Genomic DNA, 26,611 nt, shown 5'->3' on the forward strand with positions numbered 1-26,611 from the left:
GGAATGGTGAAAATCAGCAGAGATGCGATCTAGTGTCACAGCTGCCACAACATAAGAAAGACCTGTTGGTGTCTTCTGGCTTTTTGAGCAGGTGGCTGCGTCAGTTTTTAGGTGTTGTGAAGTGACGCAGGAAAGAGTCTGCCCCTGAGGGGACAGGATTAGATTTGTGTGCGGTTTTAGGCATCGGTGCTCGTTTGTATTTCCATCCAAGGACTCTTCTTGTGACATCTCGGCTTGGTAGACCACGCCAGCCAAGGTCCAGCTCCCGGGCTGGATGCAGCCACCCACCCCCTAGACAGGGAGAGGAAGGGGAAAAGACATAAGCTTACAGTTTCTGCTCCCGTCGTGTAGGTGTCCGGGAGCTCTGAATCCCGAGGCATGCGGACTCAGCGCATCCGGTGAAAACGAGCTTCTGAGCCCCATACGGTTCTCCCCTCTCCCTTTCTACCAAACGCATGGGGTATCCCTGGGTGGACATATTAAAAAAAACAACAAGTTCTGTTTACAGGACATGTTCAGCCTTTAAATAGCTGGGTCAAAGTAAAGACAAACAGCTAGATTTTTCCATGTTTACCCAAACTGAACCACTGAACTACTTGACCTTAATTTACCTGTTCTTAAAAAAACAACAACAAAAAAAAACAACTTAGAGTAGACCAAATCTCTTGGAACTTCAAAATGCATCTTCGTGGCATAGCCCATCATGTCCAGGTGTTGAGTTAAAAAAGATCAACTAAGTTTACGGTCAACACAGGTCAACTCACTGTCTAATGCAACTTTAAATGCATAAAAAATTAAGGTTCTTTTGTATATGGATACCACCGCTTTTCTGCTCAAACTCTGCCGTGTTCAAAAAATGCAATGTTCTTGCTTCAGCTTTTTCAGTTTATGATATGCACAACATGCCCTAACAGTGATACTGATTAAACGTAATTTGGCCATCGTACATATTTAGATTTGTGAGAAATATAACAGGAGCCAAAAGTGATAATGCAATCATTTCGGAAAGGTTGACTATTTCTGCACAGGGGACTTAAGGCTGCACGCACGTGGTTGGTATGTGTGGGAACGGCATCGCTGTGATAAAATGAACTTCTGGTCTCTGACCTCTCTCCTGTAACTTTCCAAACCTCTGCTTCAAACAGACAGTGCACATATATATGTGTGTGTTTGTGTGTGTGCATGTATATGTAGTTTTATATGTATGTTATGCCTATTGCATGTTTTACATCAACATGTTTTAACAAGCATCGCAGAAATGAGCCACCCATTACTGTTCCGATTCTTTCATTCTCTCTCTCTCTCTCTCTCTCGTTTTCATTGTAGGTGTCAGCAGCGTGTCTCCTGTTCACTGCTACACTGCTTTTTGCCTTAATTAGTTACGCTAGGACTGATCATTAGAATATATACGGGATGGGGAAATACTTGCATTGAGGGTTTTGCCAATTGTTCCTGCAATATTGGCCAAAAGGAGAAAAGGAATAACTGTTGCTTTTGAAAACCTTTGTCGTAATTCTCAGTCTTCATTTTCCGTCTCTTTCATTTTCTTTTCCCAGCAACTTCCAGCCTTTGGAGACAGCCGTTTTGCAGGAGCGATTTGTAATTCCTCGTTTCCGTCTTCTCCCCAGATGCGGTAGCCCACTTGCTTGTCATGCCGCGAAAGGGTGCTACTCCGTCTCTCTGTTCACGTCCTTGGTCAGTTTGAAACCTCTTTCGGAAATAATTCTCTTCTGAACTTGTCTTCTGCCCTTTACTGACCTGCCGGTGCTGGCGGCTCCCATCCTCCCTGCCGGGGCAAGGAGGCAGGGATCTTGCGTCACGCACTCTAGCAGTGGTTTTTCCCTCTGTTCAAGATTCGGTGGCTGAAATGTTGGTTAACTCGGTCCTGCGCAGGGTTTGGTTGAAAGCTTTGGGGCTGGAAGTTTTGCACCAACGTTTCCTATGTTTTCTATACTAAAGCACAATCACAGTTGCAGACCTTTTCCATAGTATCATCCTCCCTGGTCCTGCGCTGAAGCCTGAGATGTGAAACTATGTGAAATGTTACCTTAACGGCTTCCTACGTGAGAGGAGTGCCGAATGTCCGCTGGAACTTCCGCTGAAATTTCCGGTCTGTTCCTTGTTTTTCACGGGCTTTTTTGTTCACCCAGAATTTCTGCCTTAATCTTCTTTCCAATTTTCTTTCATCATCTTAACTTTGTCGGTCACTCGCATGTAGTTTCTCAAACATCTTTGAGGCTTTCGGTCTTTTCTAATTTCTTCTTTAGCATAATCTTTTTGATTCAATTTTTTCACAAATTATACCACCTCCAGGATGTAGCCCCTATAAAAAATTTAAATGAAGGATTAGCTGCGGGGCTTAGTGCACCAGGCTCCCCCGAGTTGCTAAGAAGAAGCGAGTGGTATTTTGTCGGCAGTAGTCTTGCAGCGTTTTCGAGTGGGAGGGGGCCTTTCTTCTCCTGTCGTGCCGCTTACTCCCTGAGCGGGAATTATTGCTTTTCTGGGCTGCGGTTTCATTTACAGCCTAATTAAAATCTGCCTGTCACCTTTCTTAGGTGGCGTTCCTTGTAGCACCTAGTCACTGGCACTGACTGGCCGCCTGCTTAGAAGCTGTACCGAGCTCTGCCTGGCGAGACCAGCGCGCGGGCAACGCGGAGGCTGCGCCGCGGCGGCCGGGGCGCGGGAGCGTGTGCCGCAGGGTGGCTCCGAGCCGAGCGGGCTCAGCCCTGCGCGCTCGCGCGAAGGCTCCCTCCCGCCGCCTTTTGTTTGCTCTCGTTGCTCCCGTCGTAATAAAATCGGCTCTTCCCATGGTTTCTACGGGAGAAGGGTCCAGCCGCTGGGCGTACCGAATGTACCAATGCCTTGCTAGATCGTAGGAGCAGGGTGACCTGGTTCAGCAAGAGCAACCTGCGGGTATCGTTTAAGCTGCATTAGTTCTTCGTAAAGACGTACTGAGATTCCATGCAAAATCAGCAGCTGAATCTGAACGGAGTCTCTGCCGGTGAYTGCATTAAAATCAATCTCATTAAGTGGGGCTGAAGCAGGTGTGTCTAAACTTAATCTGCTTCTTGGCTATAACGTTTTGTCTGGCCGTTGCTTTTCGTCCCGTTTGCTGAGACTGCGGGCCGTCGAGGTGCCGGGCTGTCCTGGTTGCGCGACTCTCACGGCGGCAGCATGCCGGATCCCTGATGCCGTCTTCCCATCGAGCCTTTTGTGCATCGTTAGTGTTCTGCTGTATTACAGTACAAACAACAATCAGTAATGAGTTTGCTGGTTACAAAGAGGTCAGCTTGGCCTCTGAATGCTTAGCTTGCTGTTCAGTGGTTATGTCACACGTGCGGCAATTTTACCTATTAAATTGTCTGACTCCCTTTGGCATCAGCTTCTGAAGAAATGAACTGCTCTAGATAGGTTTTCTGCAGGCGAGGTCAAGCTTCGCGTTTTTTACAAAAGCTTGATGGCAGGAAAACGGGGGGAACAAGGAACCAAAGAATTACTTAGTGAAATCGGATCACAATTAGTTGCTGTATCTTGCCGTAGCAATATATACATTGAGTAAGCTTTATCTGACCACTGCGGGAAGCTACAGGCTTCTAAAGTGCAATCCGCTGCCTGCAGACTACAGTCGGTCTCGCCCGGGCTTATTCTGCTGAAAGGCCCTGCTTTCTCTTTGAAAGGGGCTGCCTGGAGGTGCTGCGTGTCGTGGGCGCTTCGTTGCGTCTCCGTTGTTTGCAGACCAGGAGGAGGCGGGCTGAGGTGGGCTGAGCGTTCGATGCGACTCGTGGAATGGCATTGGGTTTGTAGGTGGTTATTTGGGGGAGGATGAGAATCTGGTCGGGAACTCCTGAAAGACAGGAAGTGATACCAGAAAACATCCTTACAATTCCATTTCTCCTTTTTGCGTGTCTGGTCATATCCAGCGAAGAGTTTAACTGTATAACAACCATAAAATACCATCTTCCGCACCCTACTTCATCTCATCTTTGTCTGGAGGAAAAAAAGCCCCTATTTCATTACACTGAAGTACATCAGAATATACCTAAAATATTGCTGTTATTTTTGCAATTGCCCTCTGAAATGCTGACGTAATTGCACAGAGATAGAGGTACATGCATGCTTCATGCATATAGGTGTACGTGTGCCTCAGCGTGATTGCGTTCTGTGTTTGGCCCTTTGGGTCTTTACATGAACATGCACTCTTTGAGAGAAACGTTAGTTAATGTAAAAAAAACTCAGGCAAGAGTCAAAAATATGAGAGCAAAACTGCGGTTGGAGTAAAGTCGAGCTGAATGTACAGAATGAGGTTTTTGGCTAGTTGCATGGTTGGGGCAGAGCCATTGGGATGAAGCACTGTCTGTGTCCCGGGCTGCTGCAGGCGCCAGTACAGCCTCTGCGCTCAGACAGTCGCTGCTGAAGTTGCTGTAGCTTCATCCTAGCTGGGGGTACTGACACCGCTCAGCAATGCTTGCCGTGTTTTGCAGCCTTGTCTTTTCTGTCCTCAATTCCCTTCTGCACCAGAAACGGTTCTGTCCCACCTGAAGCAGGGGCTCTGTCAGCTCTTTTGCTGCAGCAGCGGTAGGAAATCTGCAGTGAAGGAAAAGCCCCATCCATGGGGTTCCACATCCCGGATCGAAGCTATTGTCCTCTTGGTTACGGTCCTGGGGAGTCACACTCCCGAGTCTGGAACCAAAAATTGTTGCTGTGTCCGGGCAACGGTGTGATCTCGGGCTGGTCTCTGTCATATGCCATCAGCGAGAGGCTTTGGAAGTGCTTTGAAGCCAAGCCCCAGAGGGTGCTAGTCTGTAAAAAACGAATGCAACAGAAAACAACAAACAAACCAACCGACTGGCCTCCGCTAAGTAAGGACTTTACTGTAATTTCTGGTTTGCTGACAACTTTTCAAACAGGTCTAGCAAGGGAGCAGCAAAGCTGCAGCACTGATGTGACTGGGGAGCAGCCTGCTCGTGGCTGATCGGTTTGGCAGATTTTCAGAGAGACAGTTGAAGCAGTTTTCCTTCGAACCAAATTCAGCCATGTGTAAGTGTCTGCAGAACCAGCGCGGTTCTGCTATTGCTACGTTTAACCGCCTACATTTTAGTACTACCTAAGTCATATTTCCCTTATTTCTTTTAGATTATCACAAGTGCTTCTTATTGGAATAATATTATCTAAACTTTATTAAACAGGATGTGTTATAATAGCTGTAAAGCAGAGTAGCACAAATTCTCAGGACATCACAGCTTTTTCCCTGTGCCATTGCAGCGGGCTGTAATCATCCTTAAACTCACCAACAGCRATAGCAGTGCTTTCCACCTAACAGCACCTTTAAGTCGTACAGCAGCCAGGGATGTCGACAAAYGCTGCCTCTAATTTATACGTGTCCAAGGTCCCACGAGGAGTCCGTGATGCGGAAACGGTTTCTCCGTCCCTGGCTTTTCCTGAGAAGTTTCTTTCCTCGCAGCAATAACTTCATTTGCTCGCATAAACCAGAACGAAAATGCCTGGTGCTAGGTAGGCTGCTGCYGTGAAGCAGCCAACTGAGCTAGTGACTCGCCTTTCAGGCCGGGCTGGCGGGGAGGCAAAAGGAGGATGAAAACCTTGAAATCTGTAGGAATTGTGGAAGAGTTACTGTGTTCCAGGCTCGACCTCCTACCCTCYGTGGAGAGTCACAAGAAAATGCAGACAGAATCACTAAGGTAGGAAGTTTGGACAGGCTATTTTCATAACGTAAGTTATGAAAAGTAACATAAGTTCCAATATCTTCAAGCTGAAAAAATCCCGATGATTGAAAAAATCCTGGCTTTCCGTGTTTGTGAGCCATTGCGTTATGTTATGCCAAGTTGCAGTACYGTTGGCCTTTGCTGGTTTTCTTATCTTAGAACTTCCCATGTTACCAGAACAGCTGGACACGAATGGAGAGACACTCACTGAATCCAAAGTGGGCGAAGCCGTTAGTGCACAAGAATCCTGTRCATAAACATTGGTGGGAAAACCTTCTCTTGGACACCCGTCTCGTGTCTCCAAAGCCAAGRCTGTCATTCCCTCTCTCTCGCAAGCAGCGAGAACGCTAATGAAGCCCTGGTCCCGGGAGCGAGGCTGTTCTGTGGACAGTCCCGGAGCAGAAATGACCAGCAATCGTTCACAGAGCACCCTGTCGAGGGATTCGCTCTGCAGGTATCGGGGCACTATCCTGAGAGGTAGCTGGGGCTGAGCCAGCTCAGGATGTGACRGATCACAATCCTGTTTTTCTGGGGMTGACGTAACCAGAARGAAGAGTGAAACCATGCAGCTGTCTTGCTTGGAACGCGCAGCTGATCTCAGAAATGTGCTCTTTTCCATATATAATAAAGAATATGTTTAAGCGAATAGAGAGAGAGAGAGAGAGGAGGGCTGCCGGTAACTAGCAGTCGCTCGCAAGTGGCTTTGGGGCTGGTGACTTGCTGGGATATCCAGCGGGGCGTCTCAGCTGACGTGATGGGAGGAGAGAGGCAGGGAAGCAGCCTTCAGAGGATGTGCGAAAAGAAGAATCTCTGCAGGGAGATCTCTTTAGGGATTTTCCTAAATATTGGCAATAGCACTAACAAATGCAATTTGCCTACGCTAGCCAAGGTGAGGAAATTGGCTGCCAGAAGCAGCAAGAACGTGAATTAAGAGCCCAGCAGAGATGAGGCTAGTCCAGCAGGCATTAGGTATCCAGAGCGTGTGTGGAGCTGGCAGCGTGAGGACGTGATTGGAGTGGGGCACTGAGAGATAAGATTCCTTAATTTTGTTCCCAGCTTGTCCGCTGACTCGCTGCATGGCAGTGGGCCCTCCGCTGAAGCTCTCTGCGCCTCCGTGTCCTCGCGCAGGAACTGAGCAGAGCGCTCACCTACCCTGGGCTGGGCTCCCGGGGGCTGCCGGCTTCCGTCGCGGTAACAGGCGTTTCGATCCCGGCTCCGGGGGACGTCAGGCCGCTGTGACGGCATCCGCAAAGAGGTGGAAAGACGTGGCTCCCCGGTTTTAATGGGCACAGGAAAAGCGAGCAAGACCCTCTCGCAGAGGACCGGGAACGAGGGGCCTGTACTTGAGGTTTTGCTTTTCAAGCGTTCTGTCTCAGACARAAGAGCTGCAGTTGCTTTGCTGTGCGGCGAGAGGAACAGCAGTGTCTGGGTCCCTCTCGTGGCTTGTGGGAAAAGTCCAGGCAGCGGCAAAGCCGGACCTCCGAAGGGCCGGGGGTCCCCCGAAGGGCTGGGGGCTCCCGCTGCCGCTCAGCCGTGCAAAGCGACGCAAGGCAGGGGGGTGGCAGAAGAGAGGCAAGAGGAATGTAAAGCACTAGAGAGAGGAAGAAGGATCCAAACAACTGGCCTGGTGGAGCCCTTGGGTTTTGCCCCACGCAAAGTCCCCGAGGCTCCGTTTCGGTCCTGTCTGAAGGACTTCTCCACGGCCCTTGCCTAGCTGCATGCTGCACGTGGCTGTTGGCTCACGGGGTGCATTGACCGGCTGCGGGTTTTCGGCGTTTTCGGTAGAGCCCTGCAGCTCGGTCAGGTTGTGTGTTGTGATGCCAACGGGTCAGACAGAAAGGCCGTGCGAAAGCTGCCAGCCCTGGTGGGAGCAGGAGCCCTGCAAGATTCTCTCTAAGACTGGGTGCACGTATAAGCCTTTTCCATTCGTTATCTTGACAAAGAGTCTAAATTGTGACTGTTATTTTCTAATTTGCAGAGACAATTTGGTGCCAGTAACCTCCCTCTTAGCAGCCTGAATCCTGTGGTCATGCTTTTAACGTATCCTGGCCCTCTTTCGCCAGTCTAGCCCGGTCGGCACCGGCCCTGATGGAAGGTGCCTTGCCTTCTCTTCAGCTCCTGGTGCCTGGGCTCTTCCGTCTGGCAGGGCAGGAGACAGGGCTGCTCAGGTGGATGTTGCGCGTTGCCTGTGCGCTCCGGGGCTATCCCGCTGGAGRAGCCCGGTCGGCATTTGGGGATTGTCTGGGTGGCGGCTGCATTCTGGGAATCTGTCCACTGACCGCTGTGGACAAGCAGTGACTTCTGGTCCACTAGTGAGTAGCTGCCTAAGCGCTTCCCGGGCTGCCATCCTCAGCCAGCGAAGACCTGGCGGTGGAACGTGAGAAAGTCTCCCGTCAGCTTGTGTCACTTGTCACGTCAGGTGCCATACATATGACTAATTTTACTCAACTAAGGGAAATTAAGCCACATAAAAAACCAACCTGTTAGGACAGGGAAGAGGTTGGTACATCGGGCCCAAACTCTGGACCCTGGTCCTCCTTTCCAGTGCATCATGAATATGCAGATAGCTCAGTGATGCCTAGATGTGTGTGGTCTACAGTACATTCACTTTTTATGGGTCTCAGGGATAATGTACAAAGACATTCCTTTTTCTCTTGAGGCCGTGTTCTCTGATCTCTACCCCGTTGGTGCCTGGAGTCCCCCAAACTTGGCTGAGATGCGTGTTTTAGAGCTGGAAAATTACTGTGTCACTTCATGGTGTGTTTTCTGGGTATGCAGGAAAGGGGCAGCCATTGTTCCAGAGAAAGCCAGATGCTGCAAAACTGGGGCCTCTCAGCATTTAAGCTTCCTTCAGGCCTTTTCACAAGAGGTTGTAAAGCCACTTGACAATAGGCTGTGAATATTCATGGTCCCTTAGCCCAAAGGCAGATGGAAAAGGGGGGGGGGGGGGGGGGGGTTGTTATCAGTTTAAAAGTTGGTGGTTTCTTTCATCTGGGAGTGTGTAACCTCCATAAATAAAACACCAGATGTGCTGGAATTCTGTTTTCTTTAAAATAACTTGGGCATTCTCGTAGCGAATAGGCATATCTGCTCTTACCTGTATTTTCCTTCAGAGCCTTTCCTAGCGAAAGGTGTCAAAGGGAGTTCCTGAACGCCGGAGCGTTGTATCCGTGTTGGCGCAGGCTGGACGCTACTGCTTACTTTCAGCCTCAGTCCTGACCAGCAGACAGCCCCCCTCCAAGGGATCGCCCTCCACCCACCGCCTACTTTCTCAGGCTATTTATTTATTTAAAAGACTATTTAATGAAAGGATGATTAGCTCTAGTGCATGGGATCTTAATCCTTGCCTAACAGGAATGGAACTGAAACAGCAAAAGCCTGTAAATTATCTAATACTAATGAAGTTTCTTTATTAAGATTATTAGCCAGGGCATGAAAGGGATTAATTTCCCAATTTCAGCCTTTCTTCCATGTGGTCTACATCATGTTCTCTCCCCTCCCTTCCTCCCCCATCAGTCTTCTTTCGTTCTTGGTGACAGGAATTCTTGCTGATGGAGCTGGCATCCTCTGAAGCAATTTTCTGACACTAATGGGGCAAAATCTAATAATCTGGTTGAAATTCCATCATATGGCTCTTATGGTTATTTTTGGTTAGCTTAGAGGATTTCATAGGAAGGTAGACAACTGCTAAAGATAATGAGTACAAATATGAACTATTTGAATGCTTAAAAAACCTAAAATGGTCACTGCTTAGAGAGAATGCAAGGCTGAAAAAATCAAGTAACAGCTAAAGTCAAAACTGAAATTTATTGGTGCACTGTGTGTGTGTTTTTAGAAATGTTCCTGGTCAGGGTTGAGAGGCGTTAGAAGAGCTACTTGAGGGAATTCTGCAGACAATTTGCTTATTCTGCATCACACTGCATGAATAGTACTCTTATTTTTATGTGTATTGAGCATGCTAGTTATCTGAAGGCTGGTACTGTTAAATGAGCAAAGATTGTCTGAAAAACGTTTTATGTGCATGAAAGTTGAGTACAGTATTCTCTTTTCTGTTCATACCTTTTTCTTAAAAAGCAAACTTGTACATATTTTAGGAACAGAGATGAATCGAAACTAAGTTTTACTGAAAGTCTTGTACTAAGTCTCATATTGAATTCCTTTACATTCACATGGCTCTTTAATAAGCATGCAAATAACGCTAAGGCCAGCAAGAAGCCCTTTGCAGGGACAGGTTTCCTGGAGCTCCTTGACACTTCCTGTTCCTGACCTTGGAAATCAAGTATAGGTGGAACCTGTTGGCATAGCTGTAGGCGACCCATACTTGGTTTCAAGGGTCAGCAGGGAATCTTCAGAAGAGCAAAGAACAAAACGCTGAACATGCTGTCACGTGCCACGGTACTTCTCTGCTCTAGTAACGAAATGAAAGCATGAGAACAGGCTAAGTACATGAAACACTGGGCTTCCAGTTTTGCAGGTTTTCATTTGCTCATTAGTATTCTCGGACAGTGAGGTTTTTTTTCCTTGGAAAAATTATCCAATGCAGGTGAAAATATACATTTCCCAAGCGAGCTAAACTGTTGGAGTATTCCGGACACAGAACCTGAATCCAAGTAACCTGAACTGTCTCATACAGTCCTTCTTTAAAGACTTCCATTGACCCCAGCCATCCACAGCTGAGTTTTTGAGCAATCTGCAGTGGTCTTGAATCCATAACCCCAAATAATCTTTCAAAGGTTGCCAATTTTGTATTCGCACAAGGACCTTATGTGTAAATATAAGGACCTTATGTGTAAATATGAGATAATGATTTAGCCATCTCTTTTATTTCAGGAAATAACAGTTCTAAATCCATAGTAAGCAATCTTAAAGTAAATGATCTTCCCAGCAAATATTCCCTGCAGAGCAAAGCAAACTTGTGGCTTTTTAGGATCAGGATCTCTGAGCTCCGGGAGAGCCTTGAAAAGCACAAGAAACATTGTCGTCATCCTAGGCATGAAATTACCAACCTCTAACGACTCTGGCGTTTGTTCCTTATGGACGGAATTGCTCCTTAAACCTGCCATTATCTAGAAATGAAGGCTGATTTATGAACGCAGAAGACTTCATTTGGAGCAAAGCCAGCGCAAGAAATCCTAGTGCAGTCAGTGGGAGTCATTCTGGAGGTATTTTTATGGTAATGGAGAGAGAGTTTGACAAACAAATAAAACGTGGTCTGTATTTCTGAGCAGTTGTTTTCTGGTTTGGTTTGCAGGAAGTTTGTGTGAACTTGCATTTACTTCAGTTTTCTTGGTCTCCAGTTAGTTTGTCCTTTACCTTCCTAAACGTTTCATCAATGAATTCAGGGAAACTTCTGAAATAAATATTTTAATGTTTTGGCCATTTATGGGTGATCACGTACCTACAATCATGTTTCCAAGCATTAATAATCCTCTTAGCAATCGTTTGATATTAAGCTGTTGAGCCACATGCAACTTTGCACCTTTTTTTCCTCAGAATTTTCTTGTAAAAAAGTTCTGTGTCCAAGTCCAAGCGAGGATCACACTTCCTCAGTTTTGATTTGAACTGTGGAGTTTGAACAAGCCTGAACACTAAAACCTAGACAAAATGACATACTTTGACTGGATTGCTTATGGAAAACATGAAGAATTTGCAAGTTTTGCGTGACTTCAATGGGAAATTATAACTTGGTCTTTTTCTTGCTCAAATCTAGGCCCAGCGTGCTTGAAAGAATTTCAGACCTTTCAGTGAACCTGCACTGAGTTTTGAGTTGGTCGGGAGATACGAATCTGAGAGAGCTCTGGATAGGACTGATTCTGAAGCATTATTTCAGAAACAGATATTTCTGAGACTATTTCAGAAATAGTTTCAGAAATACGTAGTCCGTAGGCCAGGTTCTGCTCGGAATTGCATCAGCTGATAATCTTAACTATTGCAGTGGAGCCGGCAACGTTGCTCTGGATTCACACCGGTGGGTAAAACGGGGAGAAGCAGCAAACTCGTGTTCAGAGCATCCAGCAGTGGTTTGGTGTGTCCGTTGTAAGTGTTGTAATGTACCCTCCCCGTGAAACCTATACCCGTCTCTATGGCTGTGCTTTTGGCACCTAATTCACTGTTCTTTGGGGGGGGGGAGAAGTAGAGGAGAACATTTTCAGTTTTGGATGGTATATGGCATGCCTCAAATCTTTAACGTAGGCCAAGCACATGAAGGAAAGAAAGCCTGCAGCCATCACACCTTTCTCAAAAGCTAATGAATTGTTCCAAAGATGCACGATAACCTCTAGGGAGTACTGTATAATCTTTTCCACCGACAGCTCAGAGGGTCTGCTAGGCCCAGTTCCAGCACAGCTGCTCCTAGTTAGCTCACAGCTTCAATAGGTTCGGGTTTGATTTAGTGACCAACCTTTACCACTTTTTGTTCCCGACACCTGGCTGGTGGTGACAGCTGATTCATAGCCATTCAGCAGGGGCAAAATAAATCTCATAGTGCTGTGCTGGGGGTTGATTAGAATTTTATAGTATCCTTTGTCCAAAGATCTGATAACTCTGGACGGCCAAACAGCCCTGAATTTATGGTAGCGAAATAATTAACCTTGGCCTCTCCCCCTTTTTGAAACAAATACGGCTCATTAGTTTCTCAGAATCACTTTTTTGCAGTGGGAGGCAATTAATACACTTGGATGTAGCAATACTGTTCCTGGCTGAATCGTGGAACAGGGGCAGGAGGCTGGCTACGTGGCGCCGCGCCGGGAGGAAGGTCCTGCGCGAGGACCGCTGGGTCTCCCATGCGGCGTCCTGGCTCCGTTGCGGGCTTTCGTGCGTTTCCTGAAGTGCTTTGCAACAAACGCTGGGATTTCCAGCACACGCTTGGGAGGCTCGCACAGTCTCCTGTCCTTTAGAAATCCAGGATTACCAACTGGAAATAGCAGTATGGAATTAGAACGGACCTCAGCGCTCAGCTGCAGCGACTGCTAGTCGGGAATGAGAGGTCATGATGAAAACATGTAAGGTAGACAGCTGTGTTTGCGGAGAGTTTTGTGAGTTCTGGGACGAGGAGCACTATTTATTAACAGTATGTTTCAGTCATGGAGAAATGAAGTTTCATAACCTCTGATCATAAATACAAGCTTTAAGAATCGAAAGTAATGTTTGCAGAATCTGACCACAATGCTTATTTTTACAAAACATGAAGGCAAGAACAAATGCTGCTATCTCTCTACCCTTCCGTGGAAATTTAGTTCGTTTATGGAGAAGTTGCCTTAGATTGTGTCTATTTAGAAGATTAAAGGGTATTTTATAGAAACACTGCTTAAAAAAAAAAGAAAGAAAAAAGAATATGCTAGACTTCCGCTGTATCCAGCACATACACGGCAAAATCCCAGACCCCCTCAAGCTCCGTGACAGACTCAGAGCACCGCGTAACTCTGTCGGAGTTTGCTAAACCTCACGGCAAATCCTTCTGAAAAGCCTATGGCTTTGCGTTGGAATAGGATGACATTGACTCTTGGTGTGGGACCCAGGACACGGCCAGATTTTCAGTTGCAGGTACTTCTGTGATTTCTGGTTGTCTGGTCGGTTGTTTTTTGCATTCATTTGCCTCTGAAAAATAAGGCAGTGCTCGGGAGGCGTGAGATCCAAAGTACAAATCACACCCAAACGAACATCTGTTTGAACCCCTTCAAAGCGTAGCTGCTGTTTTCTGTGGGCATTCATTCATGGTAAACGTACTTCCTATTGCCCTAATTGGGTTTGTTCCTTGGAGTTTAAGATGGCTTTCCCTCTGCCCTCACAGTTTCTATCTGATTCTCCATGAGGTTATAATCTGGATTTATGGTCCAGAAAGGTCTCCTCCACAGCAATAGGTTGATGTGACAAGCAGAGCTTTAAGCTGTTGCTTTGTGAGAAGCTGAGCAAGAGGCTTATTAAACCAGAAAACATTATGAGGATGAGCAGGATCAAGATGGAGGCATTTTGTTTCATAGCCCTTTCCCTGAACGCTCCGAGCAGGGTTACCTGCACTGTGGGCTGGTGTGCCTCCCTTACTCCTCTGTCCAAGTCTAACTCGGCATGACAGATGCATCGCTGCCTAGAGGTGCCCTTTCAGCATCRGGTGGGTTTCGAATTCTTAAGGCTTATCTAAGTTTAACAAAATCCCACAGGGTCATATTTCTTAATTCCCACCTTGCTCCCCATAGCAAGTCGGTATTTCTCTGAAATCCTCCATTCCCCAGTGTATCTAGCCACAGCTACCGGTTGTGTGAATAAACACTGTGTGATGATGGTTATAGGAACAGCGGACAGAGTAGGAGCAAGAATTTTTCCTTGTATTTGTGAAGGCCACTCAGAGCATTTTAGAATCGCTTTTCTTATGGCATGTAAAACAGTCTGTGTGTCACCTGCTACTGCGTCTGCCAGAGCTGGCCTCTTGTCTTGAAAGCGGTTCACAGTAGGATGACGATGTGCGTAAGTTGTGCCATTTTTCGATGAAAATAGGAGGAAAGCCTTTAACTGATGGTTTGAGAACCGGTTTAAAAAAACTATCCTTATTACAGTTATGACAGAAACATATCTTTCTTCAAACAGATGCTGCGTGTAGGCAGTTACATTACATAAAAATATAGTTACAATTTATGGAGATATTTGATTCATACTTTTAAACGTATGCAATGTGGAAATCCATCTTCAGAGAGAAGGCGAAGGAATAGCTGGGTAGCCCTCCTACTGACCACGTAGTAGCCTTTCGCTCTTACGCAATGCGTTTGGAGCGAACCGTGGGTCTCCTAACCCTGGCAGTTTGGAGGATTAAACAAATACAAACCCTTGGGGATTTTGTTAAGCTCTAGCAGTTCTTAGGATTCCTGAAAAGTATAACAAAACTTGCATGGTCTGATGTTTCAGAAGTAGTTAGGGAGTTCTGAGCCCAGACAGGCATGTCACGCCAGTTTTGATGTGGATGGAGGCTGGAAGTTTTTAATTACAGACTAATCATCTGATTCTTTAGTCTTTGGGGAAAAGGAGGGAAAGCTTACTCATCCTTCTATGTTAACCATGTTCAAAAAGTCCAAGTCCAAGCCAGCTTCTCAGCTGCTTTCTCACTCCGTACCTGTGCTCCCTGTGGACCATGTTTTCAAGTCTGCTTTAGCTGAAGCCAGCGACTGGAAAATTGTCGAGCGGGAAGGATTTCCCAGCAGCTGTCCTTTTTGCCCTGGTTGACGGTTTGAGATGTCCGAGTTCTGATGCAGGAGGCGATCAAGCTTGTGGGAGTACTTGAACATTTCCAAGAGGCCACGTTTCTGTTGTACGACCTGTATCTGAAGAGAGGGACGCTCTTATGTTTGGGGACCCTAGAGAAAGGACGTGTGCCCAGCTCTTCCGCAGGCTCCTGCGTGCTTTGGGACGGAGGCCTCCCAGCCACTTAGTTCTGAAGATGTTTCTTCTGATCCATTTAACCCTTAGAATAAGCCTTATTCTCTCCTTCCTGGCAAGACTGTAAGCTCTTCGGAATGAGGGCTGTTGCTCGGCTCCGCACGTGCGCAGTGCTAAAGAAAGTGAGGGCCCGGTTTCAGCTGCAGCACTTCTCCCGCCTCCCTGGAAGCTCTCCGGAGGCACTGCCGCCTTCCCAAACCCAGCTGTGAAGAACAGGGCCCCTTGCTGCCAAGGACTGTGCTGCCAGGCGTCTGTCTGTTGCGATGACTTTCTCGAAAGCGATAAGTAAATAAAGCAACTTTGGGGGCCAACTTGCTGTAGTGCTAGATAGCGAGACACGCTACACCTCCAGATACCAGCTAACCGCATCGAGTTTTCAGCAGCAACAAAACATTATTAAGTCTTTAAAACAGCCATATGGTAGACAGGCTGAGTTTGCGGTTTAGTGTGGGAACAGAGGCTGTATGTCAGGAGATCTTGAAATTTAATCTTAGCTTTGCAGCAGCTTCAGTGACTCAGTGCACTTTCAGGAGATGGAAGGTAATTCAAAAAATCCGCAGTTATTCAGAAAGCTGGAAGGGAGTGGAAAAATAACCTGGTGAACTTGAAGGAAAGGAATAAATACTTGCTAGTCTGGCAAAGCAAATGGAAAAGGTGATCAAAACCACATGGATTGCCCTGCTGGAGGTGAGGGCAAGAGAGAGCCGCCTTTGAATAGGTTGGATGAAGTCTTGGTGCATAATCTCGTTGGGTTTTTAAATGCTGGAGGAACATGCTGCTAAAGCTACGTTCTTTAATACTTCTTATACCCATGCACCCTTACCATAACTTCCAGTCCGGAATAGTGTAAGTAACCCCGTTTCCCTATGGCTGTATAGCTCATATGCAGACCGTTTGCACTCTTTTGCGGTCCTCAGTTTGGGAACCACTAATTTTGAGCGTGTCAATAGCTCACCTCGATGCCGTTTATTTTTATTCTTTCAGCGTGACTTGCTAATAGTGCGTGTTGAGGTCCCTGGGTGCCAAGCTGCCTGCAGATCACCGCCGTTTAACACCCAAGTAAACCCTGAGCGCTGCCTTGCGGGGCGCTGAACGTGGTCCCCCTGAGCTACGTGCCTGACCTTGGCTTGTGCCAGCGCTTCGGCAAAGGGCTCCGGCACGGTTTGGCCGCCGGGGCAGCAGAGCTGGAGTCAGACTCGGAGCTAAGGGCATGTGGAAATGGGGCGCTCTCCTGACAGACAGCGCGCTCGGTCAGATCCGGGTGAGCGGAAGAAAATGAAGATTTATCGACGGTAGCAGGAGACGTACAGAGCACAGTATGGCTGAAGCATGCATTTTTTGGCAAAGCTACCGCTCGTTATTCTTCCATCCAGACCAAATGCCTTAAAATAGCATTTGTCTCCATTTTTCTACTTTACTTTCAGAAGGAAATGTTTCTTTACACAGCAAAAAAAGTAGCTTCTTGAGTACAAGTACATTTTTGGAGTGCCTTGTTTAGAGCCAAATGTCAAGAATTTGACAGCAGCTGATAAATCTTTTTAAAACCTCCCCATACATTTCACACGTCTCCTTGCAACGTAGCGTTTCCTACTCCGGGCTCGGTTTTGGTTCCGTAAGCGCCAGGGGCGGAACGGCCTAACGCTGCGGCGGCACAGCGCTTGCCGCCGTCGCCCTCGTGGCAGCCTGGTGCCTCCGCCGCTCTGCGCGGAGGGGACGTCGAGGCGCTGTCGCGGGGCGGAAGCCTGGCTCAACGCTCGGCGTTTCTCCCGGGAGCCCGAGGCCGCGYGGGACGCGGGACGGCAGCCAGGCGCTCGCGGAGACCCTCCGTCTGCCTGGCYGCGCCGAGCTGTCGACAAGCTTTCCCGGAAAGCTGCGCCGCTGTTCTCCGCGGGTCTCCGAGATTTAACTCTGTGAGTGCGGGGCCCTGTCGCCAGTCGATGGGTCGTACGTAGGCGCTTTGGCAACGTGCACAGCTGGTCTGCTTTCCTTGGCCTAATTAAAGCAGCTATCAGTGAGGTGTGAAAACGCTTCAGTAACGAAAGCATCCGCAGTGCTTATTAGCAGCTTCCAGATGAACCGTCGCGGAGGATCCTGCTTCTGCGCCGGAAGAAGGGGGAGCTGGGGAAGTTCGTCTGGGTCGCCGGCTGTTAAACCCGCTTCTGAGTTTGAAGGTGACGGCTCCGCTTCTCCGCTGCGTTCCTCTGTGGGAGCTGAAGCGCAGAGGGCGTCCCCGTTTAGCCATAGGGAAAACGATGGGAAGGGTGATTTTTCCTTCCCTGCCTAGTGATYAGTCGCTCGCGCTCTTGAAAAGGCGAGTTGAGAAAGGTAGCTGCTCGGCGCTCCTTAACGAACGGCCTGGCCYGCCCCCGCTGAGGTCGAGAGAAGTCTCTGGTTGCGAGAGGCTTTGGAACGGTCCGTAAGGACGTCGACTCGCTGACAGCTGACTTTGGGAAGCCTCCTGCGTCGACCGCCCCGGCGCGGAGGCGGCGGCAGCCCGCGCAGCCGTCGGCGAGGCTGCTCCAGCAGGGCAGGGGAGGTTGCCCGGCCGCCCGGGCGGGGAGAGGGAGGGCGCACAGCCGGCTCGCCCCGCGCACCGAAAGGATGCCTCTTTGCCTTTTGCATCCCCTTCCCGTTCCTCCCAGACCTGACCTAGGAACGCCACCGTTGCGTTTCCCTCAAACGCTTGCCGAGCTTTCAGCTGATGATGGTGCCAGAAGGTGATGGGTCACAGGGAGCAGAAGCTAAGCAGAAGCGTCTGACATACTCGTAGAGATTTGCTTTCTATCACATTGTATGAGTTTAGCAATTGTCTTAAACTACTGAGTTTTACGTTAGTGCGTAATTAGTCTGCATTGTCTCCTGTTACCTGAAATGATTCAGCTTATTAATTCCAGCTTTTTAATTGATGTAAAATGGTATCGCTAAAAATGAAATGAAAAATGCTTGTAATCAAGTATTAGTACTGCAGTCATTGCTATGGATATATAAGGAAGTATCGTTACATGCTTTATTCTGGACTTCAGTTGAATTGTAAAGGTCTGTAGAAAATGTGTACTGTGCGGATATTATTTTTACAACCCTTTAGCTTATTCTTTTCAGGATTAACTATTCAGGCAACTTTGGTGAGTTTATTTCAAGGAATTTTAGTAGAAATGTATAATAGTTTATTGATTTAAGACAATTTGAAAGAAAAAAAAACTTCTAAAAATAGATCGTTAACGTAATGAAATTTGGTCTTGCTTCTCATTTTCATGAACAAAATGGCCATGATAGAGTGAAGCGTGGTTCTGTGATAATGAATATATTTTTATGAACGCATGCACCGGTGTTCACAGAGGGTAGGACTCTTTTCTGTAGTAATATTTTAAGTAAGTGTTTGAATGAGTAAGATAGCATATTACTAAGGAGAATCATTTTGTACCATGTAACCTTAATTTTTTTCTTATCATCGGCACTGAAAACTTAAYAGTAGAGAAACAAGCTGTATTAAAAATAGCCATCTTTGTCTCATGACCTATCCCATCTTGGTGTGGCAGCAGAATCTCATCTGTCCTCCTCACTTCTTGTCTCTTCCAGATGTGAACGAGTGTGCAGCTGGGAACGGCGGCTGTGAGTCCCAGTGCTGCAACACTATTGGAAGCTTCTACTGCAAGTGCCCGGACGGGCTGACGCTGGAGGAAGATGGGAAGGCATGTGCAGGTAGGGCCCCGGGGCGCAGAGCTGGCGGAAGCTCGCCCCGGCGGAAGCTGCCCAACAGGCGTGAGCGATCCCGATGGAAAGCATCGTTTCTTGTAGTGCCTTTCCTAGAATTATCAGGTCTTATCTGAAAAGCAGCTGAGGTTCTCCCATGTCCTCAGTACTCTTTTGGGAAGGCTATTTTAGAAGCTGAAGGTAAATGTTTAGGAAGCTTCCTCCAATTTCCAGTCTAAATGTATTAATGTTTACATATATGCCTTTTGTTCTTGTGCCAGCATTGGCCTTCAGTTTATCCCGTGCTTCTTCTTGGTTGGCGTTTCAGCTGTTGTTTTACAGGCAGCAGTCTTGTCCTTTCTCAACTTCCAGTTTGCTAGACTTCAGAGCCGTTTACAAAACAGGGTCATCCTTCTGCTCGTAACTCTGATTTAGCCTTATCTGCACCACTTACAGCTTCAGATCAACTCTCTTGAATGTACTTGGCTGCTATTGCACACAGTGTTCTGCAGAAACTAATGTTGCAACGGCATAACTGTGCCTCTATTTAAATAAGAATGGAGAGCTTATAGAGAAGCCGGGGTGGAAGAATGTGGGCAGGTGGGGTGAGAAAGGTGAGGAGTGTTGGAGTTACTGTGGACACGGGGGGTACAGGATGGGGTAAGAATGCCCTCAAATGGGCAAAAGAGAAAAGGCAAAGCACAGCTTTTTATGTGAAGCCATGTTCTGAGTACATCGGGGCTTCGTTTCATCCCCCTGAAGAAGTTCCATGCTTTGAGAGAGTTCTTCTCTTTTTATAAATTCAGGGTTCCAATCCAAAGTACAGAGCAAACAGATCTTCCATAGATCCTAGATTTCAGCYGGACTTACGTATTTAATTAAACTGCAGATTTTGTTCCTTTGTTTTGCCCACCACCTTTCTGCAAGTTYCTTCTGGTTACCAGCAGGCAGCAATGGCGTTTTAAATTTCAGCCTAATTTGCAAGGGGATGTAAAGCCCTTAGCCCAAAGAAGCCATCTGCTCTTTCGCGCTCTCTCACTCTCTCACTCTTCCTTTTCTCTCCGTCAGACAAGATGTTGTTATCTCTCTCTCTTAAGCGAGCGTCCTTTTCCGAAGCGAAATTGGTGATGTTGCCCCTGCAGGAAGGTAGCTGTTCTGTAGAGCCCGTTCCGGGCCGTGTGTGTTTCTGTGCAAAGGAGGCCTGGGTTCCTGCTTTCAAAGTGTATAAGTTTCCTTAACAGCGGAATGAAAATGCGAGCGTGAAAGTTAGCCAGAGTATTTCAGTAAGTTCTGGTATATTAGCTTGCACAGAAGTTCTAGTTGTAATGTCCGCAGCAGCCACAGACTTAGACATCACCTTGTGCCTGCTTTCTGAATAGACTTGCTTTTTTTCCTGACGTTTACTTAAAAATTATCTGTCAGCAGGGGTTTAAGCTATTAAGACCTGTTGGCTGAYACCCACTTTACAGCCCCTTACTGAGATTTCCTCGCCCTGTGTCGTTTCCTAATGATCATGTCAGAGTGGCTATGCGCAGAATGCCCTTTTAATGCTTCTCAGAGAGCAGCTATCAAATCGTGTAGCCTTCTGCTGTTCATCATGAATTTAACCTCTTCTAAAATTATACCTGAGCAAGGCAATATGTCTCTACRCATTCATGCACATGCTGCTTGAATTACCTTTGGAATGAATTGTTTGCTATTCTAAATGGAAATGGTTTAAGACTGTGATAAAAAGTGTTGTGTTCCCAATCAGTTGAGAAGAAATGTCTCTCTTAATGATAGATTTAATGGGTTATTTTGCTAATGTTTCTTAGTGGAGCTCTGTTTGGCCTGTCTCAGACTTCAGCATTGTTGCTTTCTTGCCCTTAGCTGRTGGACACTCTTTTACTTTATCAGAGTCTTGGGCGTGACTGCTAAATTTCTAATTATACATTGGTGTTTATCTACAGAGAAACCACACTTGACAGAGCAGTCATGACCAGATATCTGAAGGAGAGATCTTCAGTTTTCCCTCTCCTCTCAGATGTTGTGCACACTTTTGATGTTGTTTAGTCACCTAGAATAAATGCTGCCATTCTGTTGCGCACTTAGATGTATAAATGGCGTCAGTGATAGAAGAGAAGCCAGACCTGAATAAAAATGAAGTTTTCRGGGTGAGAATCTGGCCCTGCTGAAGTCGATGGTTGCTTCAAAAGACGTGGGATTTCACCTTAGGAGTCTATATCATCACAGAGTTCCCTGTCTTCCACTTTAAGTCTGCTGTTTCCAAAYAACAGTAAAAGAGAAGACACAATTTCATGTCTGTAAAATGAAAATAGTAAATGTGATTTGTATAGCATAGTACCCAGAGCACATCTCGCGTCATATGGACTTTTCAGCTCCTACAGCTTGAATTTATATTGCTCTGCACTGAGTAGGTTTCCCACCCTGTTCTCCCTGGAAACCATCTTCTCTACCAGTGCTGCMTGCTTGAGCTGGCTGGAGCTCAGAGTCAGAAAAATGCAAAAGGTTATTTGCTTTTCAGAGCCAAGAGCAATATATATATTTTTGGAATATATTGCAGGTCCAGGATTCACTGAAAATGTTAGAGAAAGACACGTTACTAGGCTCCTGCAGAATAGAAATTTGAGGATTTCATATCCTCTAGTGAGACATTAGAGTTCCCAATRCAGTGTGCACTATTTGCTTAGTATTGTCATGCTTTTGCAGTAGAATTTTCAGATATTTTTTGCACTGATATGCTTAGTAGGAGARGTCCCAAAGTATTCAAAATAATTAATAAAGATTACTGACACGCTGGGAAAGAGTCATTTCTGTGGATAGTGGTTTGGACATTAAAGAATTCTGCAGAAAAATGTCACTTTCTTGCCAGTTTGGTACATTTGTCATGTTTTGTTGAAAATAACTGAAAAGTATTTCCTGGCTCTCTACCGCTGTAGAGATGTGTGAAATAAACAGCTTTGCCCTTATCTTAGCCAAGCTAAAATATTTTCAATTTCCCCAGAATTCCCCTGCTGAGGATTAGTTGCTCAGATGATTAAAAGGTTCGGGATTTTGGTAGAAACAAACAATCTGCTTTTTTTGCTATGTGTTTTTGGAGTCTTTTGTGATTAGTAGTGTCCACAGAGCCTGTACGCGCTCCCTTTCCCTGCCTCGTCTCCGGGGCGGGCGTAACTGAGACGCCGTCACCTCGCTCACCAGCAGTTACAGGGTGGAATGAAGTGAGTCAAGTCCTGCGGTCCTCCTGGAACTTCATACTCAKGCTAAATGTGTTTGTTTCTCTAAAGAAAGTTCTGTTTTGGCAGTATTATCACTCAGAAAAAGAAGGGAAAAATTAGGCCCCAAACGAAATGAGACCAGAATTTACATTAGGCCAAATCACTCATGGCAAAATATACACTCTCATCTTGCTCGAGTGTACATCTCTGCACACCAGCAAAGTAGGTTTTCGTTACGCTCTTTGTGCTTTGTACTTCCCCATCATTCTTACTGCTGTGGTACTGGGTGTACTCTGCTGTATCTGCCACTTCTTACATTAATTTTTGTTTTCACATCAAACGAGCAACTATTTCCAAATACTCTGTRTGCTAAGGCACATATGAAGAAGAGTGGATGGGATCAGAGTTGTATTTGTACAGATGGGGGAGTTAAGAAAGGACACAGGAGGCACTGATTAATGTTTATGGTTTGCAAAATATTTAGCTTTTCTCAACAGAAATCCTGATGGAGCTGGAATAAAGCAGCCTGGGCTCCAAAATGTGAGATTAAGTATTCTGACTGCTTTGTTGGCTCCATGTTGGACACAAGGGTTTTGAGAGCAGAGATGGAATTTGCTTCTTCTCTGAGTGCCCTGAGAAGATGAGTCACGGGTTCAGAGGTCAGCTTTTTACTTGCTTCATCAATGTGACTTGATTAATAGCTCTTGTCTTGCTTTGGGTGACATCAAGCTGGCCTCTTTGGAGTCCTCCTCTTTGAAGTATCTGTTAAATAAACAGCTACACAATAACATCAGCAGGCTGCTTTGCGTGGAGAGGCAGGAAACTACCAGGATCCAGTGTTCGCTTTTAAGATAGGACATTTTTCAGAGAAAAACTTAATCTCAACAATCTGAGGACTTCCCAACCCCCTCCCTTCCCTGAGACAGAGGGGTGTTATAACTCTGGGAGACCTTACTGCTGATCCTGACCTGAGCTGGTTAAAGTTGTGTTGACTCATTCACGGTAAAAACATGGAAGATGGGAAATATCATTTCAAGAATGAGAAGCAAAGAAAAGGAATTTCTTTCATGCTAGGTTGTCGATTGATTGGCTAATGATGGAGATCTTAAAATAAGTGTMAACGTTCTCCCTCAACACGGCAAAGAGATGCAAGAACTTCTCGAAAAGTTTGGCTGTCCAGAGTCTGACAAATCTGTCAGACACAATGACAAGTTGAGAAGATCACGTGCAACATCTTCTGAGTTACAGGACCTTGTGTGTGTGTGTGTGTGTGTGTGTACACAACGGTGGTTCAGAACTAGCCTGGCAGCCTATAGAACAATGTTTAACTTTTAATCTTATCCGTGAAACAGGCAAAGCAGTAGCAGCCGCAGTGTTTGGCTCTCCAATCTGTTTTCACTCCTGAACTAAAGGGATTATATTTAGAAAGAAAATCCTCCACTGGCTTTATTCAGTCCTGGGCTTCTTTGCTGATACGAGCAGGAAAGGAGCCAATTAGCTCTTTTGATGTGCCCATCTGGGAACTGTCTGACAAACTCACTTGTTACTGGCCCCTAGTCCCTGGCTGGTACCAGCTTTCATCTTTATTTACTTGGTCGGAATTTGAGCTAGTGAACTAGAGCTGCAAGTAACTATATTTTATCCGATACTAATTCTCATATGATTTACCCTTATCAATAATATGCAGCTGGTCTAGGTGCTTTTAGAGTGTCATTGTTTTRTTGAGTATATGATGGTCTTACTTGTAACCAAGAGCCTCTCGAGTATTTCTGTGTTTTTAATTCTGTCTTTACTGGAAGAGCTGGCTGTGGTACAGCAGTTTGGGTGCATTAAGTGTTTGTTTCTTATGAGAAAATAACAGTTTTTCTTCTTTATAACAATTTTTGAGGTATGGCAAATTCTAGAGTGCTCGAGTTGTGTTGGAGCAATGTCTCTTTGAGGTACCTTTGCATGATGTTATATGCTAATGTTAGGGTCTTAAAAGATGTGGCAGCCCCTTTTCTAGGTCCATTGGCCACCATCAATTCAGGCTTAAGTCATCTGATGCTAAGAAAACTCCTAAAGCCCTTGGGAAGGAGCTTGTTTTTGCAGTGCTGTTAAACCAGTTTCTCAGTGACATCCTCATCCTGGGCCATAACATTAACGCAAGCTTTGCTCCTAACCTGAAATTTCACCTTCAGTCTTCTGYTGTCATAAGCAGTTTTGCAGAAAAACAGAATTCTTGCACATACTTGTAAAAGAGTCTATATGCACAGTGGTTGCCTTATTTCCTRCCTAACCCTTGGGAGGTTTGGAGCGAGTGGGAAAACACTGTGAACGAACTAAGCTGAGAATCTTCTTGCCTAACTAGCGATGGCTAAAAGGCAGTGTTTTAGTGCAAGCTCTTGTCTCARGCCCATCTGGGGTCAGTGGAGCACGTTCAGAAGTGATTTGTCCAGCCTGTTCTAGGGGTCAGCCTTAGAAGGAAACGCCTCTCTCCATGAATTATGAAGGGAAACTAACTGCCCGCTAGGATGAAATATATAATATTTGTGTGACTGAAGCCAGAAGAGGTCAACCCCACCAAAAATCTTAGAAGCCTTATCGAAGTAGAGGGCTGCATTGGTCACCTATTTCTTGGAATTTCACCAGAACCTGCACATTTTTAACTGAAACAACGGCATTTTTACATGTTCCCAAACTACTATCTGTTGTTTCAGATGGGATTTTTGATGACTGGCCACAGCAAGCRTCCCTCATGGAAGGGAGAAGCAGGCAAAAATGGGACTCTGGAGACAGGACCTGTTGAAGGCAAAGCCATGGGTGCTCTTCCGTTGCGCGAGAGAAAGCAGCAGGCTGTTGCGGATCTTCTTGCACGGTTCGTCCTCACCAGCAGCCATCTCTGTGCACAGCACCAGGCGCTGGGCCAGCACTGCGCTGAAGGGCCACGGTCACAGACCCCTTCAGCCCCTTCAGGCTGTTGTTCTTGGTTCCCCTTCTGTGTGGCACCTCTTGAGTTTTTCTCGATTGCTTTTTCTCTGTTTGGCTATTGTTTCTTAACTGCAGAATTCTTTTAAAAATGTCAGAGAAAACTGGTTCGGGGTTTGGGTAGTTTGGGGTGAAGATTCAAGCATTCGTACTTACCCAAGGTAGCTGACCCGTCTTTGTGCTCAGATGAATGAACTTGAGGAGTTACCACGCTGTCAAATTGGGAAGTCCCACACCGCTGGTTGTAATTTATTTGGGTTCTTACAAGAATTTATTAATGCAAAGACTGAATCCGAATGAAACCCCATTAGAGTTACGGGTTCTGTCCAGCTCAGTCACTGTTTAAAGGATCCTTTTGATGCCAGTGGTCGTACCCCTAAGTCCACAGGAAGCAGTAATGATCTGTTGCTGATTGTAAGGTGTCACCATATTCAAACCAACTCTTAGTACTTAATCAGCTGAAGTAAATTAGGTGACAAGGAAGCTCAAGCTGGCTCGAAGCTGGCCAAGCATAACTCTTTACATACGCAGAATTCAGCTCGTGTTCGAGCCTGATGGACTTTTGCTGCATGTGTTATACCACAGAGCTGTTTGGAGAAGTCTGAGCCTCTGTGAGTTTTTTAGCAGCGTAAGAAAATATGAGATTGAACGAGTTTGGCACATAATTGGTTCAGCATCGGTGGCTACGATATAGCATCCGTGTTCTGCAGGGCAAGAAGCGAGCGCTCGTTGTAGCAGCTTAGCGTACGCCCGAGTACAAAGTGTTTCCAGGTCGTGGAGTCGGCTGAAAGGTCCCTTTGGTCCGTGGTCAAGGCGTCAGTGAGTCACTTGGAGAACTGCTCTCACTGTGATTCATGTGCATTCCAGGCAAAAATAATTTAATATAGACATTGGCTTAATAACATTGCTGAATTGAGGAAGTCAGTCTAAAACATTTTTCATAGCTCCGTGGCAACATTCGTTCATTTTTTCTTGTCAACACTGTTAAAAAACATTTACAGAAAAAGTGTCAACACTGGCCATTTCATGGCTTAAATGTCGCTGTTCGGAGGGAGCATTCCCAAGGAACTGCTCTGGGCCAGCAGTGCAAATCCACAGTGCCTGCTAATGCGTTATTTTAAATGGATCAAGTATTCAGTATATCAGAAAGGGGCTGCCAGCAGGATGGCGGCATACGACTGCATGTACAGAGGAGGGTTGCAAAGCGAGAGGAAGAGCGAAAAGGGGCAGTCGACGCACCACGGGACGCGGAGAGCGCCGGTGTAATTGCTGTTTCACCTCGGTAGTGCCACTGCTGCCATCCCTCGGAGGGCTCCGCTGCCCCCGGCAGCAGCTCTCCTCCCCGTTTCCCCTCTTCCCCAGCGCGCAGCAGGGTAGAGCTCGGACACCGCTGCGCAAACGGAGGGGAAGCGTAGCTCCTGCCCTGCAGCTCTCCCCATGCCCGTTTTCCGTGGGGCACTTGAGCAGCCCTTCCAGGGAAGGGAGGCAAGGTCAATGTTGGAAGCACAGTGTGCTGCGCCGTATCAGCAGTTCGGACTGGCTTCGCTCGTGCAGACCGTTTCTCAGAGCTTGCAGCAGTGTTTAGTCAGGTTC

The 26,611-nt window shown here is 46.5% G+C and overlaps 1 protein-coding gene across 1 annotated transcript in view; it reads left to right on the forward strand.

Annotated features, from left to right (window-relative positions):
* Positions 1 to 378: 378 nt before the first annotated feature.
* MEGF6 (multiple EGF like domains 6) overlaps positions 379 to 26,611 on the forward strand; it is an 86,003-nt gene continuing 59,770 nt past the window's right edge. Inside the window, exons 1-3 of the mRNA XM_026085441.1 lie at positions 379 to 398; positions 1,664 to 1,695; positions 18,720 to 18,842. Of these exons, the coding sequence (XP_025941226.1) occupies positions 379 to 398; positions 1,664 to 1,695; positions 18,720 to 18,842 (175 nt within the window). The remainder of the gene's footprint in view (positions 399 to 1,663; positions 1,696 to 18,719; positions 18,843 to 26,611) is intronic.

This window comes from Apteryx rowi, unplaced genomic scaffold (assembly GCF_003343035.1).
Source record: "Apteryx rowi isolate R43461 unplaced genomic scaffold, aptRow1 scaffold_67, whole genome shotgun sequence".
In the NCBI taxonomy this organism is placed as follows: Eukaryota; Metazoa; Chordata; class Aves; order Apterygiformes; family Apterygidae; genus Apteryx; species Apteryx rowi.